Source organism: Scyliorhinus canicula, chromosome 18 (assembly GCF_902713615.1).
Source record: "Scyliorhinus canicula chromosome 18, sScyCan1.1, whole genome shotgun sequence".
Lineage (NCBI taxonomy): Eukaryota > Metazoa > Chordata > Chondrichthyes > Carcharhiniformes > Scyliorhinidae > Scyliorhinus > Scyliorhinus canicula.
Genome location: NC_052163.1, coordinates 111,446,432 through 111,465,374, shown reverse-complemented (window position 1 = coordinate 111,465,374; position 18,943 = coordinate 111,446,432). Strand labels below are relative to the sequence as shown.

The window sequence follows — 18,943 nt, the reverse complement described above, 5'->3', positions numbered from 1 at the left end:
TGCCACATGCCGCTCTGTCATGATCAAATAGGACGCCAAAAGTCTGCTTCCAGCTCAGTGTTACCAAGGAGTGGGATAGAATTGTGGCCTCAGCTTCCACAATATATCACGATGTGGAGATGCCGGCGTTGGACTGGGGTGAGCACAGTAAGAAGTCTTACAACACCAGGTTAAAGTCCAACAGGTTTGTTTCAAACACGAGCTTTTGGAGCACGGCTCCTGAAGAGGAGCCGTGCTCCAAAGCTCGTGTTTGAAACAAACCTGTTGGACTTTAACCTGGTGTTGTAAGACTTCTTACAATATATCACAGAATCGTTATGGTGCAGGAAGCCATTTGGCCCATCGTCTCTGGACCGTCTTTCCAAACAAGCATCATGACTTAGTGCCATCCCCAGCCTTTTTACGTACCCCTGCACATTGTTTCTATTCAATTGATCATCTAATGCCCTTCTGAATGCCTCAATTGAACCTGCCTCCAACAACACACTTCCAGGCCCAGACCTCTCACTGTGGGAAAGCGTTTTGTTCCTCACATTACATTTGCTTCTTTTGCAAATCACTTCAAATCTGTGCCCTCTTGTTCTTGATGCTTTCGCGAGTGAGGGCAGTTTCTCTCGCTCTACTCTGTCCAGAACACCTCTGCCAAATCTCCTCACAGCCGCCTTCTCTCCAAGAACAGTCCCAACCCCTCCAATCTATCCTCATAACTGAAGTTTCTCAACCCTGGAAACATTCTTATAAAACATTCCTTTGACAAAGGGTCATCTAGACTCGAAACGTTAGCTCTTTTTTCTCTCTTTAAAGCTCCTGCTGAGTTTTTCCAACATTTTCTCTCTTGGTTTCTTATAAACCTCTTCTGCACTCTCTCCATTGAGTTCCCATCCTTGCTATAGTATGGCTGCCAGAACTGTACAAAATTCCAGCTGAGGTCTAGCGTCTTGTACAAGTTCAGCATAACCGCCTTGCTCTTGTACTCGATGCCCCTAAAGCCCAGGATACTATCTGCTGTATGGACTGCTCTCTCCGCCTGTCCTCCCACCTTCAATGATCTATTCACAAATACACCTAGGTCCCTCTGCTCCGACACCCCTTTAAGAATTTCACCCCTTATTTTATATTGTCCCTCCACGTTCCTCCTTGCAAAATGCATCACCTCACACTTCCCCACATTGCACGGTAGCACCTTGGTTAGCACTGTTGCTTCACAGCACCAGGGTCCCAGGTTCGATTCCCGGCAGTGTCTGCACGTTCTCCCCCATGTCTGCGTGGGTTTCCTCCGGGTGCTCCACTTTCCTCCCACAAGTCCCGAAAGACGCGCTGTGAGGTAATTTTGACATTCTGAATTCTCCCTCTGTGTACCCAAACAGGCACCGGAGTGTGGCGACTAGGGGGCTTTTCACAGTAACTTCATTGCAGTGTTAATGTAAGCCTACTTGTGACAATAAAGATTATTATTATCTTCCATCTATCTGCCCGCTCCAGCACCATGTCTAAGTCCTTTTGAAGTTCAACTGCCCTCGTCACAGTTTACAATGCTTCTAAGTTTTGTATTGTCTGCAAACTTTGTAATTGTCTCCTGCACACCAAGATCTAGATCTTTAACATATATCAGGAAAAGCAAGACCCCAATTACTGACCCCTGGGGGGGGGGGCTGAGTGATTTAAGGGCAGCACAGTGGTTGGCACTGCTGTCTTACGGCGCCGAGGTCCCGGGTTCGATCCCGGCTCTGGGTCACTGCCCGTGTGGAGTTTGCACATTCTCTCCGTGTTTGCGTGGGTTTCGCCTCCACAACCCAAAAAGATGTGCAGGCTAGGTGGATTGGCCACGCTAAACTGCCCCTTAATTGGACAAAATGAATTGGGCACTCTAAATTTAAAAAGTCTAAGTGATTTAACTAATAGAAGTTTTGTCTATTCCAGTGGTCCGTTTTACAGCACAAAAAGTGAACCTTCGGCCCATCATGTCTGTGTCGGCCAACAAGCACTTATCTACTCTAATCCTATTATCCAGCACTTGGTTTGTAGCCTTGCATGCTGCGGCGTTTCAACTACTCATCTGACTGCTTCTTAAATGCCGTGAGGGCTCGCGCCTGTACCACCCTTTCAGGCAGAGAGTTCCAGCACTAAATGTGTTGACCATTCTGAGATGGTGGTTGGGTTGGGAGAGTTGACGGTGAGGTCAAGTTGGTTGGTGACAGTGCACTTGTGAAAATGGCACTGTTTTCAGATGATATTACCAAGGAGCAGCATGTAAATGATAAATTGGAGGGGTCAATAATAGATCCTAATGGCATGGTGGCACAGTGGTTAGCACTGCTGCCCTACAGCACCAGGGACCCCGGTTTGATTCCGGCCTTGGGTGACTGTGTGGAGTTTGAATGTTCTCCCCCGTGGGTTTCCTCCGGGTGCTCCGGTTTCCACCCACAGTCTAACGATGTGCAGATTGGCTGGATTGGCCATGATGAGATTGCTCCTTAGCGTCCGACAGTTAGGTGGGGTTACGGGGTGACAGGGGAGTGGGCCTAGGTAGGGTACTCTTTCAGAGGGTTGGTGCAGACTTGATGGGCCGAATGGCCTATTTCTGCACTGTTGGAGAAACAATCCGAACTAAATGGTACAAATGTTAAAAGGGGGGGGGGGGGGGGGGGTGAGAAAGGGACGACTTGGGGATTTATATATTCACAAATCTTTCAATAGAGCAGAAAACATTAATCCTTTATAAATCACTGGCTCAGCATCAGCAGGAGAATTGTGTTCAATTCTGAGCATTAAACATCAGGAAGGATGTGAGAGCCTTGGAGACGGTGGAGAGGAGATGAACGAGAATGGTGTCAAGGATGAGGGACTTCAGTTAATGTGGAGCGGCTGGAGAAGCTGGAATTGTTCTCCTGAGAGAGAGAAGGTTATTTTATGAATGATTTTGTAAATGAGAACAAATTAGTCCCAGTGGCAGAATGAACAGCAACCAGAGGACAGTGATTTAAGGTGATTGGCAACAAGAAGTGGAAGAGACAGAAGGAAAACTGTGTTTTTTTTTAAACACAATGAGTTATTGTGATCAGGAATAGGCTGGAAATAAATCAAACTTTTCATATATTTTTCATATTTCACAATTCCCTGACGCCCTTAACAGCCAATGATGTACTTTTGAAGTATAGTCAGAGGTAATGTCAGAAACATGAAAGAAAGATCCCACTAAACAGAAAGATAACATTGACCAGATAATCTGTTTGTTATGACCTTGATAAAAGGGATAAATATCAAACCAAAAACTAGAATCCAAAAGTTAGTTGGATAAACAGGCAAAAAGAAAATAAAAATCACTGGGCAACAGGGGAGTGTGATTAAATGGACACTTTTAGCAAAAAGTCAGCACAGGAGAGGGGCTGGATGGCCTCCGGAGTCTGCACGTCCTCCCTGTGTGTGCGTGGGTTTCCTCCGGGTGCTCCGGTTTCCTCACACAGTCCAAAGATGTGCGGGTTAGGTGGATTGGCCGTGATAAATTGCCCGTAGTGTCCTAAAAAGTAAGGTTAAGGGGGAGTTGTTGGGTTACGGGTATAGGGTGGATACGTGGGTTTGAGTGGGGTGATCATTGCTCGGCACAACATCGAGGGCCGAAGGGCCTGTTCTGTGCTGTACTGTTCTATGTTCTATCTGATGCTGCAAAGAATCTCGTTCATTGCTGTAGTACCTGATATTGTCCACTTGATGGCGGCATCTGTACTATCGGGGCAAAATAGGGCGAAATTCTCCCATCGGGAGACTAGGGCGCGATTCTCCGCCCCCCATGCTGGGTGGGAGAATAGCGGGAGGGCCTCCCGACATTTTTCACGCCATCCCGCTATTCTACCCCCCCACGCCCGACCCATGTCACGAATCGCCACTCGCCGTTTTTTACGGCGAGCGGCGATTCTCCGAGGCCGATGAGCCGAGCGGCCGGGCCTTCAAGCCCGTTTCAACACGGCAGCAAACACACCTGCTCGCTGCCATCGTGAAACGGGCGCCAGATGCCCGTTTGGGGCATCTGGGGGCCCGATTGGCACGACAGTACCACGGCTGTGCCAAGGGGGGCATAGGCCCGCGATCGGTGGGCACCGATCACGGGCTGTGCGTTCGTAGCGGACGCACTCTTTTCCCTCCGCCGACCCGCAAGATCAAGCCGCCACGTCTTGCCGGGCGGCTGAGGGAAAAGACGGCAACTGCGCATGCGCGGGTTGGCGTTGTCCAACCTGCGCATGCGCGGCTGACGTCATCGGCCGCGTCAGCCGGCGTGACGCTTGCCGTGCGGCCTTAACGGCCATCGTCAAGGCTGCGCCGCCGTGATGCACGGGGCCGCGCTCCTAGCCCCGCCCGGGGGGGAGAATCAGCCCCCGGAAGTGGGCAAGAAGGCTGCCGTGGGTCACGGCCTGTCCCATGGCAGCCTTTACGATTCTCCGCATTTGTGGAGAATCTCGCCCCAAGTGCCGACGCCAGAGTGAAAACTCAGGCGTCGGAGGCCCTACCTCGCCCCCTATTCTCCCACCCCCAGGGGGCTAGGAGCGGCGCGCGTCAATTACGTGTGCCGGGCCTTGGCGCCGTGTGAAAGCAACGCCGCATAAATTATGCGGCCAGCGTCGCGTAAATGATGTCACCCGTGCATGCGCGGTTGCCGTCCTCCCCGCGGGCGCCCGCAAGACATGGAGGATTGATCCTGCGGGGCGGCGGAGGAAAAGAGTGCGTCCTTTAGAGACGCTGGCCTGCTGATCGGTGGGCACCGATCGCGGGCCAGAGCCCTACTGAGCGCCCCCCCCCGGTGCTCGATCCTCCCTCCCCCCCCCACAGGCCGCAAATGCAGCGTTCGCATGCTGTTCACGCCGGCAGCGACCAGGTGGGGTTGGCGTTGGCGTGAACCCGTCGGATTGGACAGGCCGCTCGGCCCATCTGGGCCGGAGAATCCCCGCTCGCCCGTTACAAACGGCGAGCGGCGTTTCTCCCAGCGGCCTGTCGTGAAATGCGGCATGCTGTTTTGGGGGGGAGGGGGGGGGGGGGGGGGGAGAATCGCGTGCGGGTGCCAGGGCGGCGTGGTGGGAATCGCCCGGCACTCCCGCGATTCTCCAACCCGGCGTGGGGGTCGGAGAATTGCGCCCAGTCAACTCCTGCTCTTCGTGGGAGATGCATTCCTGCAAAGTGTCGCAAACCGTGAATTTGTGCCAGTGCAGCGATGGCTCTGCAGTCTGCCTTTCTACGTGGGAAAGGTGAGAGCTTAACAAACCCTAAATTGCAGACGGGTGGGAGACGACAAATTTGGGAATGGCGGGAGTTGACATGTAATTGCAGCAGGCAGACCACAGGTTAAACACTGGGGGGGGGGGGCGCGCAAGGAGACAGCGGGGAGGGCGAGGGTGGGTGCCAAAAACAGTTGAGGTACAGATTAGACATCATAGAATTTACAGTGCAAAAGGAGGCCATTCAGCCCATCAAGTCTGCGTTGTCTCTTGGAAGGAGCACCCCACACCGCCACAATATCCCCTTAAACCAGTAGCACCACCTCACCTAAGGGATAATTTAGCATGGCCAATCCACCTAACCTGCACATCTTTGGATTATGAGAGGAAACCGGAGCACCCGGCAGAAACCCACACAGAAGGTGCAGAATCCGCACAGACAGTGACCCAAGCTGGGAATCTAACCTGGGACCCTGGAACTTTGAAGCAACTGGGCTAACCACTGTGCGACCGTGCCACCTCAACAAGACCTGATTGAATGGTTGGAAGTCTTTTATATAAATTTAGAGTACCCAATTCATTTTGTTTTCCAATTAAGGGGCCAATCCACCTACCCTGCACATCTTTGGGTTGTGGGGGCGAAACCCACGCGAACACGGGGAGAATGTGCAAACTCCACACGGACAGTGACCCAGAGCCGGGATCGAACCTGGGACATTGGCGTCGTGAGGCAGCAGTGCTAACCACTGCGCCACTGTTTTTCCACTTGGTTGCGCAGTCTTGATGGGCTGAATGGCCTCCTCCTGTCGCTGTGATTCCCGCTGCTGGTGAGTTAAATGTGTTAGAAGGAGGGGGAAGAGTCAATAATGAATTGGTACAAAGACGGAATTAAAGTCAGAATCAATACGTTTTTGGGGAAGATTGTCACCTTTATTATTGGAAGCTATGAACGCCTTAGACCCCCGCACATAAATCCCACATCCCTCCCACTGCACAGCGTGGCCCAGAGGCAATGGGTTAGTGTTGGGAAGCCCACCCCCACCAACACTGTCCCATTGTGAGGTCAACTGTAGCACGTAGCAGTGAGATGCAAAGAGCCTCCATCATGGGGGTTGGGGGGGGGGGGGGGGGGGGGAACGGGACGGACACACAGGGGCCAGCATTTGGGGTGAATGTACTGAGGGCCAATATTCAGTGTTGGTCAGGGGCAGGGGGGCAGGACGAGACATGAACCAACTGCCCATCAGTCTAGGGACCCCCCCCCGGAGAGGGTGAATGTCGTCCAGCGGAAGGGAGAAATTGTAAATAATAAAAAAAAATTAAATAATAAATGTTGGGGAGTTGACCTTTGACCCAGCTCTCGGAGAAAGAGGACCTTTAACTAAAACACAAATATAAATATCACAGAGTGAAGATCGGAACATTTATAATTACAAAATATAAATACCAGATTCCACTAACATGTTTGTTTGGTTTAAACAAATACTAAAGGATAAATATGTCTAGTCTATTTAATAGTTGGGTGCAGATAATATTGTGCTGTCTTCAGCAACAGTGCTCGGTCCTTGTAACATATGAACACACATGTAGAGGGCTGAATATCCGTGTTCTCCAACTTCTCCTCTTCCTGCGCCTGAGAATCCATTTCTATTGGAGAAGAAACAGAACAGCTCATCAGTGACTCCGAACACGCACAGACACGCTCCCCTTTACACGAGACGTGCACATGAATGACAGCCGTGCACAAACGCCCCATTCCATACAACAACAGCTTATATTTATTTTGCATCTTCCATCCTCAAGCACTCCGCAGGGGCATAGTCAAACAAAATATGATACGGGGCCACAAAAGGAGATATTAGTTCAGGTGATCAGGAGTTTTGTCAAAGAGGTTGGTTTTTGGAAGCATCTGAAAGAAGCAGTGAGAGAGAGAGGGAGAGAGGGAGAGAGGGGGAGCGATTTAGGGAATGAATTCCAGAACTTGGGGCCCGGTAACAGACGGCACAGCCGCCAAAATTAAAACTGAGGATGCTCAAAAGGTCAGAATGAGATGAGCGCCAATATCTTGGAGGGTTGTGGGGCAGGAGGAGGTAAAGCAGGGGTGGGCAAACTTTTCTGTGCAAGGGCCACATTCAGAAATTCACAATTTTAAAGGGCCGCATAGTATATTAAGTAAAATAATTAATATTTAAAATAGCCAAAATAAAAGGTTTTTAAAGAAAAAAAAAGCAATTAATTTTTATTAATTAATATTTTAAAGTAGAAACTTCACATGAAACACATGTTGTGCCGAGCAATGATCACCCTACTCAAGTCAACGTATCCACCCTATACCAGTAACCCAACAGCCCCCCCATTAACATTAATTTAAAAAAAAATAAAAAAATAAAAAATGTTTTTTTTTTTTAATGACTTGATCTTGGTGGGCCGCATAAAGACCTTTGGCGGGCCGCATGCGGCCCGCGGGCCGTAGTTTGCCCACCCCTGAGGTAAAGAGATTGGGAGGGGTGTGGCCACGGAGGGATTTGAAAACAAGGACAAGAGTTTTAAAATCAAGGCGTTGCCCTGACTGAGTTAGAACAGGGTTAATGGTACGAGTAAGAGGTCATCTTGGGATCAAACATGACTGGGCCAGGGAGAGAGATGGAGAAAGATTCTGCTGACCCGGTACTGTATGTCGATCAGCAGTTTGATAGCGAGGAAACAGTTCAGGATTGGACAGAGAGGTGGAGGTCAGGGAGAGCTTGGTGTTGTCAGCGTGCGTGTGCAAACTAACACTCTGTTTATGGATAGTGTCACTGAGCGAGCAGATGAGGAATGGGAAGGGGACAAGGATAGCGGTAATGGCAGGGGAGCAGGATGAGAAGTCATTGCAGGTGACTGTCGACAGTTAGATAAGATTGGGTGAGAGCAGAACCACCCAGCTGGACGACACTGGAGAGAGTGTTGGTGGAGGAGGATGATGATGTGGTCAATGTGTCACGGTTCTGTTAGGGAGCGAATTCCAGTGACAGTGAAGGAATGGGGACATATTTCCAGGTGGGGGTGGCGAGTGGCTGGGAGGGGAACTTGCAGATGGCGATGTTCCCGCGTATGTGGAGCCTTGATGTGTAGCTGCGCTGCATCGTGTAGATGTACACACGGCTGCCACTGTGCGGCGGTGGTGAAAGGAGTGAATGTTTGTGGATGGGGTGCCAATCAAGCGGGGCTGCTTTAGCCTAGATGGTGTTGAGGTTCTTGAGTGTTGTAGGAGCTGCACTCATCCAGGCAAGTGCTTCCATCACGAAGTGTTGGCTAGTGTAGACTTGAGAGATGAACAGACACTTCCAACACTGATGAAGGTTCAACTCAATTTTATTAACTACTTCTAACTAACTAACACACGGTGACTGTGGGTCTAAATGATGCTAACTTAAACTAGAGACCTAAGCCTTGTCTGAACCAGTTGATTCTCTCAGCGTGTGGTGTGAGTCTGCTGGGCTGGATGAGTTCTTGTTACACTGAGAGGCAGCACCCAGAATGAGCGGGAACCGTGGTGCCCTCTGCCTTTATAGCGTGTGTATTCTAACTGGTGATTGGCTGCGGTGTTTGTACATGTTGATTGGTCCCTGTGTGTGTCCATCAGTGTGTGTCTGCACCATGATATACTGGTGTATGTTATGACACATCACACTCCTGACTTGTGCATTGTAGATGGTGGACAGGTTTTGGGGGGGTCAGGAGGTGAGTTACTTGCCGCAAGATTCTTAGCTTCAGACCTGCCCTAGTAGCCATAGTATTTATATGGCTAGTCCAGTTCAGTTTCTGATCAATGTTAACCCCCAGGATGTTGATAGTGGGGAATTCAGCGATGGTAATGCCGCTGAATGCAACGGGAAGGCGGACAAGTTGAGCTGAGAGTGGCGGGAGAGAAACTAGAGAAAGATTCGAGTTCAGGGCTAGGACAGGGAGTTCTTGGCCTGGTGGGCTAATGGAAGCGGGAGTGGGGGGTGGGGGGAATGTGATAGGGGCAGCTGACTGGAGTGTTGCAATCTTCGGGACAAAGAAGGATTGTACTGGGAGAAACATCCAGGATGGAAGAGGATAAACATTTTATTGGTGACGTGGGCCTTAAATGAACATAGAACAGTACAGCACAGAACAGGCCCTACGGCCCTCAATGTTGTGCCGAGCCATGATCACCCTACTCAAACCCACGTATCCACCCTATACCCGTAACCCAACAACCCCCCCACTTAACCTTACTTTTATTAGGACACTACGGGCAATTTAGCATGGCCAATCCACCTAACCCGCACATCTTTGGTCTGTGGGAGGAAACCGGAGCACCCGGAGGAAACCCACGCACACAGGGGGAGGACGTGCAGACTCCACACAGACAGTGACCCAGCCGGGAATCGAACCTGGGACCCTGGAGCTGTGAAGCATTTATGCTAACCACCATGCTACCCTGCTGCCCCTAATGTAGAGCTTAGGGTGCAGTTGAGGAAATCATTTGATGCAGAAATGTTTCTGAGAACATAGGGCCAAAGGCCAGATAGTTAGGAGTTTGAAAGAGCGGTTTTAAGTGAACTGTGGAGGGGGGACGTGATCAGGGGAAGATACAGAAGGAAGGATGTTTGCAAGGAGATTGTCGATAGAGAGTGACACAAGAAGTGATCCGAGTTGGCTGTACCTGTGATTGACATGAAGGGGGTAGTGGGGGCACATGGGGTGACGGTGAATGTGCTTACATGGAGGGAGAGGGGTGGCATGGTGGCGCAGTGGTTAGCACTGCTGCCTCACGGCACTGAGAACCTGGGTTTGATCCCGGCCCCGGGTCTCTGTCTGTGTAAAGTTTGCACATTATCCTTTCTTTTCTTTAAAAGTTTAGAGTACCCAATTTTCCTTTTCCAATTAAGGGGCAATTTAGCATGGCCAATCCACCGAACCTGCACATCTTTGGGTTGTGGGGGCGAAACCCACACAGAGACGGGGAGAATGTGCAAACTCCACATATCCCAACCCAGGGTCTTCGGCGCCATGAGGCAGCAGTGTTAACCACTGCGCCACCGTTCCAGTTTGCACATTCTCCCCGTGTCTGCGTGGGTTTCACCCCCACAACCCAAAGATGTGCAGGATAGTTGAATTGATCACGCTAAATCTCCCCTTAATTGGAAAAAATAATTGGGTACTCTAAATTTTAAAAAAAATCCATGGAGGGAAAGATTGAGGGAGGTAGGGGAGCAGTGCACCTAATCCGGAGAGTGAAAGTGAGAGAGCGAGATCAGAAGTCATTGTGAGCAAGTGTGACGGAGGAAAACAGCCACGAGGTCTTGATGCCGTTGTTTTCTGCTGTATTCGGAGGGCAGAGAGAAGCAGGATTTGAAATGGGAGGCGGGTGCAGTGGAATGAGGGGAGGTGATCAAAGGCGGAGAAAGCGGAGGGTCGGACCAAGGTGTGATCTGATGTGACACATCAGGTGTGTCCACTGTTGAGGGCCCAGGCTGTACCATGGGGAAGCCTGGTTGTATGTATGAGAGAGAGAGAGTGAGTGAGAGAGTGAGTGAGAGAGTGAATGAGAGAGTGACTGAGAGTGTGTGTGAGAGAGAGTGAGTGAGAGAGTGAGTGAGTGAGAGAGTGAGTGAGTATGAGAGAGAGTGAGAGAGTGTGAGAGAGTGAGTGAGAGAGTGAGTGAGTGTGAGAGAGCGAGTGAGCGAGTGTGAGAGAGCGAGTGCGAGAGTGTGAGGAGTGAGTGTGAAAGAGTGAGAGAGTGAGTGAGTGAGAGCGAGTGAGTATGAGAGTGAATGAGAGCGAGTGAGTGAGTATGAGAGAGTGTGAGAGTGAGTGAGAGAGTGAGTGAGAGTGAGAGAGTGAGTGAGTGAGAGTGAGAGAGTGAGTGAGTGAGAGTGAGAGTGTGAAAGAGTGAGAGTGAGAGAGAGAGTGTGTGAGTGAGTGAGTGTGAGAGTGAGTGAGAGAGTGTGAGAGAGTGAGTAAGAGAGTGAGAGTGAGTGAGTATGAGAGTGTGAGAGTGAGTGAGAGCGAGTGAGTGAATGAGTATGAGAGTGAGTGAGAGAGTGTGAGAGAGTGAGTGAGTGAGAGTGAGTGAGTGAGAGTGTGAAAGAGAGAGAGAGAGTGAGTGAGTGAGAGAGTGTGAGAGTGAGTGAGTGAGAGCGAGTGAGTGAATGAGTGAGAGTGAGAGAGTGAGAAAGTGAGTGAGAGAGTGTGAGTGAGAGAGTGACAGGAAGGTTTTATTGCACACAGACATATTCACTCCCACTCCATATTTACTCAGAACTCAACAACTAACCAGGGTTGTGACACAGGGAGTTTAGTGAATTGAGTACGGTTGCCATTACTCGGTGTGGGACTGTTATTTATTAACGGTTTCTGTTGGTTACCATTCACTTTTCACGGAAGTCCTTGTCTGTTCTCCCTCTGCTCCCCGGCTCTGTCGCTCTGCCTGATCTTCATTCATTTCAAACCCATCATCCACATCGGACACAAACTCCGGGTCGTATTCGTAACCCATTCCATAGGAGTAGTAAGAAAGTTCCGACTGTGGCAGAGTAATGGTGTCTGTGTGAGGGGGATAAGAGGTAACGTTTGGGGGGGGGGGGGGGGGGGGGGGGGGGGGGGATTAGAGAGAAAGAGAATTGGTTAATAGGAGGAGGGGGAAATGCAAAGGACAGAAGGACGTGTGAGGGGGGGGGGGGAGTGGAGGAGTAAGTATTAGTGAAAGAGGACGGGATCGAGAAAGGGAAGAGGGAGAGATGGAGGAACAGGGAGAATAGAACGCGAGAAAAGGTGAGGTATCGGAGAGGGATGGAACGGGAAGGAGGAGAAAGAGATTGAGATAGATAGAGAGGGTAGGATCAAAGGAGTGTGACAGGGAGGAGTGGACAAAGACAGTAAAAGATAGAGCATATAGAGGGGGAGAAACAGGGAGAACCGGGGACAGAGAAAAAGAGCAGGAACAGAGGGGAAGAGATAGATGTACAGTCATAGAAATGGAAGATAGCGGCAGAGTGAATGTGTCGGAGAGATAGGGATTTAACAAAACATATAATTAATAATGACTTAATTAGTTGCAATTTTTGAAGCATTTTGAATATTGAAATACAATTCTTTTGTGTTCTGAGGAGCTGCAATGCCCTCTCTGACTCCCAGGTGGTGCTACAGCTTTGGGGGGGGGGGGGGGGGAAAGTTTGGCAACAGTTTTAGTAAGAGGTTGAGCAAGGACCAAATGGGAAATCTTGTAAAACAGTCAACAGGACGAGTCTGAGCCCCACCGACCTCCGAGTAAACAAGAAGTGTGTTTACATTTGAGGCTCTCGATGTGATTTTGGCTGCTTTGAAGGAGCTGTGTTTACTGTGCTCCCAGACTCACACGCTGACGGAATATTCAAGCACATCAACGCACATTTCAAGTATCAACCCAACGTAACTTGAGCAGCATTTAAAACAATAAAAATTGTTTTTGATTGCCCCAAATTGCTTGCTCAACCTTCTGACCTTCCCGGCATGTGGGGAAAATCTGCACAGTCTGCCCTCATTTATTGCAGCAACCTTGCAATGAAGGTCAAAGGTCGATTAACCATTATATATATATTTTTGCATCTGTCCACTTGACTGGTTCTCTGCCTGAAAGGGGGGTTCCGACCCACAGCACTGCGATCTCTACCTTGGGTACGGCAAGCACCAGGCAGATTGGCGATAGAACCCCAAGCTGTTGCCACCAATCCGACCCGTATTGGTCCATCCGGCCAAATAAGCAAGGAGCCTACGTTGCTGCGGCTACATGGGCTTTTACATGCGTGGCTTTGTGGACCTTTACACATGTGTTATCGTCTGGAGCTGTGGATAGTGATGGTAGAGGCTCCAATGTTCCTTCCATCACCCGATTCTCTTGCTGTTACTATCGGTTACTGGGCGCCTTGGAAGGATTTACCAGGCTGAAGCTTCACCTGTTTTGTTGCTTTATTAACCCACCTCCCTCGACCAACAAGTCCTGGTGTGGGATTCAAAGCCAGAGTCTCTGGCTCAGCGTTACCCACTGCGTCACAAGACCTCAACCTGTCCACTTGTTTTGTGATTTTTATGCTTTTATCCTCTACAGCTCCCATCATTAACGGGACTTGTGCTCCAGAACTTGCCGCACCCCTAGCCAAGCTGTTCCAGTCCAGCTACAAAAGTGTCATCTACCTGGCGGCAATGTAGAAAGTTGGCCAGGCGCAGAAAAAATTCAACCCGGCCAATTATCGCCTCATCAGTCCGCTCTCTATCATCAGCAAAGTGATGGAAGGAGTCATCAACAGCTGCAATAACCTGCTCATTGCCGCTCAGTTTGGGATCCGCCGCCCTTGACCACATTACAGACTTGGTTCCGAAATGGACAAAAGAGTTGAAGTCCAGAGGTGAGGTGAGAATGACCGTCATTGACATCAAGGCAACGTTTGACTGAGTGCGCCATGAAGGAGCCCGCGCAAAGCTGGAGTCAATGGGAGTCAGGGGGTAAACCATCCACTGGTCGGTACTGAAGGAGCCCGCGCAAAGCTGGAGTCAATGGGAGTCAGGGGGTAAACCATCCACTGGTCGGTACTGAAGGAGCCCGCGCAAAGCTGGAGTCAATGGGAGTCAGGGGGTAAACCATCCACTGGTCGGTACTGAGGAAGATGGCTGTGATGGTTGGAGTTCAGTCATAGAACATAGAACAGTACAGCACAGAACAGGCCCTTCGGCCCTCAATGTTGTGCTGAGCCATGATCACCCTACTCAAACCCACGTATCCACCCTATACCCGTAACCCAACAACCCCCCCCTTAACCTTACTTTTTTATTAGGACACTACGGGCAATTTAGCATGGCCAATCACCTAACCCGCACATCTTTGGACTGTGGGAGGAAACCGGAGCACCCGGAGGAAACCCACGCACACAGGGGGAGGACGTGCAGACTCCACACAGACAGTGACCCAGCCGGGAATCGAACCTGGGACCCTGGAGCTGTGAAGCATTTATGCTAACCACCATGCTACCCTGCTGCCCCGATCTTAGCTGATCACCGCGGGAGTCCCTCAGGGTTTGGGGAGTGATGGGAGAATGGGATATTAAACTGGTGGGGAGTGAGGGGGTCAGTGGAATTAGATTGGGTGCTTTAAGTTCTGCCCCTATGTCAGTCATGGCACTTTCACCTCTGAATAAAACTCAGGCACAGGGTGCAGGCTATCATTCCCAGTGCGGTACTGAGGAAGTGCTGCACAGCCAGAGGTGCCATCTTTTGGAAAATATATTAAAGCCCCATCTGCCCCCTCAGGTATATGTAAGTGGTCCCAGGGCATATTCTGAGAAGAGTAGACGAGTCCTCGACAGTTCCCCGGGGCCTATATTTATCCCTCAACCAACATGTGGTCATTATTGCAGTGCTCGTTGTGGGATCTTGCTGTGCACACATTATCTGCTACGTTGCCTCCATCGCGACAGTGACTATACGTCAAAAATATTTCATTGGTTGCGAAAAGTACTTCCCAAAGCCATGAAAGGCGCTATATAAATGCAAGTATAGTGATACTCCGGTTGGGATTTACACGTTTTCACTGGTCCCTCAGTTTTGCTGCATTTCCATTTGTATTGTAACCAAGTTTCCTCCTGTTTATAATTCTGTGGAATGTCAACTGCCCAGAAGAGAACCACCCAAAAACCCACCTTCCACAATCTGCAGCTGTACTATTTGTAATTCTATTTAAGAGCTGCGAACAAATCAATGGGTCACTTCACACAAGAGCCCGTGCTGTAACCCCAATGGAGGCCCCGGGATCACGTTAACACGATTTCCGATGAACTCCCCGGAATATAAAGGGGCTGGGGACTTCCCCTTTAAGGGGGGGCGGGACTTCCCCTTTAAGGGGGGCGGGACTTTCCCTGCGGGGGATGACAACTTCCCCTTTAAGGGGGGGCGGGAGCAGGGCTTCCCCTCCACAAGGACAGTCCCAGCTGTATAAAAACTCACTGTCAAGGGCAGCACGGGGGCGCAGTGGGTTAGCCCTGCTGCCTCACGGCGCTGAGGTCCCAGGTTCAATCCCGGCTCCGGGTCACTGTCCGTGAGGAGTTTGCACATTCTCCCCGTGTTTGCGTGGGTTTCGCCCCCACAACCCAAAGATGTGCAGGGTAGGTGGATTGGCCACGCTAAATTGCCCCTTAATTAGAAAAACTGAATTGGGTACTCTAAATTTTTTTTTAAAACTCTCTGGCCTAGATGCAGGTCGGGAAAGGAGGCCCTTAGGGGAGTGGAGGGTTAACTGAAATAAACTTTGCTCATAATTTCTATTATTGCCTATACGTTCTGCTTATCATGGGTTCAACAGCCAGGAAATAAGTATTTCCGATGGAGAATTCCCTCAACATTGACCAGCACTGAAAATCCCCCATCATTAACATCCTGTTACTATTGACCAGAAACTGAACTGGACTAACAACATAAATACTCTGGTTACAAGAACAGGTCAAGAAGCTGGGAGCTCTGCAGGGAGTAACTGACCTCCTGACTCCCCAAAGCCTGTCCACCATCTACAAGGCACAAGTCGGAATGCTCCCCAATTGCCTGGATAAACGTAATCCCAACAACACTCGAGGAGCTCAACACCATCCAGGACAAAGCAGTCCGCTCGATTAGCACCCCATCCACAAACATTGACACCCTCCACCACCCAACGGACAGCAGCAGCCGTGTGCACCATCTACAAGGTGCACGACATCACCAAGGCTTTTGCGGCAAAACCCTCGGAATTTGTGGCAACCCTGACCTGTCACTCGGCAACACATTGAATGAGGTGTCCACACAGTGGATACCAGGCGGGAGAAAACGCCAGCCATTTCGACTGAACACATTCATCAAGGAGCTCGAGCAAATGTTTAGATCGGGCCATCATTCTGTAAAACTGTCATTATACAGCTCAGTTTTAACTGATTACTTTGAAGAGTAGTTTAGAATCGGCCTTCATATGCACTGTAATCACCTGAAAAATTAAAACGAGAAGAAAAAAAGAACCAGCTGTAAATTAATAATCACTTCCCTTTCACCTGCTCACGAAACACCTTTTAGAATGTGTAAATTGGTAGGGTTCAGGGTGTCTGGGTCTGTGCAGGTGGAGACAGATTAGCCGAGAGATGGAAGACTAGAAAACACAGGCACGGAACAATTATGGCTTAAATACCACATGCGGGGAGCCAGCTCCTGCCACACAGGTAGACTCGGCCTCACATCTGATAGAAGCAAATTCTTTGATGTAAAGTGTGTGAATAGGGTCTGTCGATGCAGAGCAAGACTCCCACTGTCTCGTGGATCACAGATTCATACAGTGCAGGAGGAGACAATTTGTCCTTTTGTTCCCGTGCTGGGTTTTTGAAAGAGCTGCGCAATGATTCCCACAGCCCGGCTCCGCCCCACAACCCCGGCTCCGCCCCACGGCCCCGGCTCCGCCCCACGGCCCCGCCCCAGCCCCACGGCCCCGCCCCACGGCCCCGGCTCCGCCCCACAACCCCGGCTCCGCCCCACAACCCCGGCTCCGCCCCACGGCCCCGCCCCACAGCCCCGGCTCCGCCCCACAGCCCCGCCCCACAGCCCCGGCTCCGTCCCACCGCCCCGGCTCCGCCCCACAGCCCCAGCCCCGGCTCCGCCCCGGCTCCGCCCCGGCTCCGCCCCACAGCCCCGGCCCCGGCTCCGCCCCACAGCCCCGGCCCCGTCCCACGGACCCGGCTCCGCCCCACGGCCCCGCCCCACGGCCCCGGCTCCGCCCCACAACCCCGGCTCCGCCCCACAACCCCGGCTCCGCCCCACGGCCCCGCCCCACAGCCCCGGCTCCGCCCCACAGCCCCGCCCCACAGCCCCGGCTCCGTCCCACGGCCCCGGCTCCGTCCCACGGCCCCGCTCCACAGCCCCGGCTCCGCCCCACAGCCCCGCCCCACAGCCCGGCTCCGCCCCACAGCCCCGCCCCACGGCCCCGGCTCCGTCCCACGGCCCCGGCTCCGTCCCACGGCCCCGGCTCCGTCCCACGGCCCCGGCCCCGTCACTTAGCGCTGTGCCGGGGGGGGGGGGGGGGGGGGGCAGCACACAGCGCTGTGCCGGGGGGGGGGGGGGGGCAGCACACAGCGCTGTGCCGGGGGGGGGGGGGGGGGGGCAGCACACAGCGCTGTGCCTGGGGGGTGGTGGGTGGCGGCACACAGCGCTGTGCCGGGGGGGTGGTGGGTGGCGGCACACAGCGCTGTGCCGGGGGGGTGGTGGGTGGCGGCACACAGCGCTGTGCCTGGGGGGTGGTGGGTGGCGGCACACAGCGCTGTGCCGGGGGGGGGGGGGGGGGGGGGGCAGCACACAGCGCTGTGCCGGGGTGATGGAAGCACGGTTGGCATTCCGTTTTTCAGGGATGGCTTAGCTCAGTGGGCTAGGCAGCTGGTTTGTGATGCAGAACAAGGCCAGCAGCGTGGGTTCAATTCCCGTACCGGCTGAGAATTCTGAATTCTCCCTCTGTGTACCCGAACAGGCGCCGGAATGTGGCGACTAGGGGCTTTTCACAGTAACTTCTTTGCAGTGTTAATGGGAGCCTACTTGTGACAATAAAGGTCATTTCCTTTTTTCTTACACTGGGACAAAACTGACCAGAAACCACCCACACAAAGTGGGAAAGCGGCAATGCAGTCACATGCGTCAACGAACCACCCCGACCCACTTATTCCCAGCAATTCTACCCCCTTCCCCAGCAACTGCTCACTCTGCCTGCTGGTGAAGCCGTGTCCTATTGGCCAGCAGTACTGACGGTGCCAGGCAGCCATCCTTCCCCTCCGGCTTGTGCTGGGACAGTCTGGCACCTCCCCTCCCTCCAATAGTACCTCCCCCTCCTTCTCGACCCCCAGGTTGCCCCCCCCCCCCCCCCCCCCCCACATTTTTTGAATCGCTTTCATTGACAGTCCAGCTCCGTAACATTCCCACTGATACTGCGGAGGTTAGTCTGGCTCATCGAAATCCCAGCTTCCTTCCCTTGCTCAATTTTCCCTTTGCCCGACGGAGTGGGCTCTCTCCGGGGTACAGACTGCGGCACAAGGGTGCCGAGTGCTGGAGGGTCTCTGGCACATATTCAACCTGACTGTTTCCTCAGCCACCTTGTGATCAGCCCATTCAGCCCAGGTTGGGCAGGGATTGAATCGGGAGAGCCTGCTGCCCAGTGTGTAGCTGTGTTACATGAAGCACTCGCCAAGCGACCCATCACACTGGGAGGTCTGACCACGTTACAGATCGACTTACCTGGTTGTTTCTGTTCTACCAATTGCAGCTTTATGGATGGTTCCACAGACTCACTCTCTCCAGGGGCACTTTCCGCTGCGGGGGAAGAGACAGAAGTCAGAATTGATCCTGCAGTGCCACCAACTTTCACCAACGCCCCTCAACACAAACCCTCACAACAACCGGCTGGGCACAAGTCAGTCCCAGATATTCAGAGTTAAAGTTCAGTCCACTATACAGTTAGAGAGAGGTATGCAGATTGGGAGAGAGTGGGGGGGGGGGGTTCAGAGACAAGCAGAAAGAGACATGATCAGAGAAATCGAGAAACACAAAGAAAGAGAGACTGATAGAGATGGAGGGAAAGGGGGGGGTGGGGGGAGTGTGATACATGTGATGTTACGGTATGGGGGGAATTGTGGGTGTTATGGGGCTGTTAGTTGCATATTACTGCTTGTTGCTATACTTGTTATATTTTTATATTTTCTGTA

At 51.9% G+C, this 18,943-nt stretch overlaps 1 protein-coding gene across 2 annotated transcripts in view; it reads right to left on the bottom strand.

The window, feature by feature from the left end:
* Positions 1–6,698: 6,698 nt before the first annotated feature.
* cpamd8 (C3 and PZP like alpha-2-macroglobulin domain containing 8) overlaps positions 6,699–18,943 on the bottom strand; it is a 160,339-nt gene continuing 148,094 nt past the window's right edge. For both annotated transcript variants that reach the window (XM_038777043.1, XM_038777042.1), the window contains 3 exons: positions 18,477–18,551; positions 11,585–11,762; positions 6,699–6,851 (listed from right to left, as the gene is read on the bottom strand). In XM_038777043.1, the coding sequence (XP_038632971.1) occupies position 6,851; positions 11,585–11,762; positions 18,477–18,551 (254 nt within the window). In that variant the 3' untranslated portion in view covers positions 6,699–6,850. The remainder of the gene's footprint in view (positions 6,852–11,584; positions 11,763–18,476; positions 18,552–18,943) is intronic.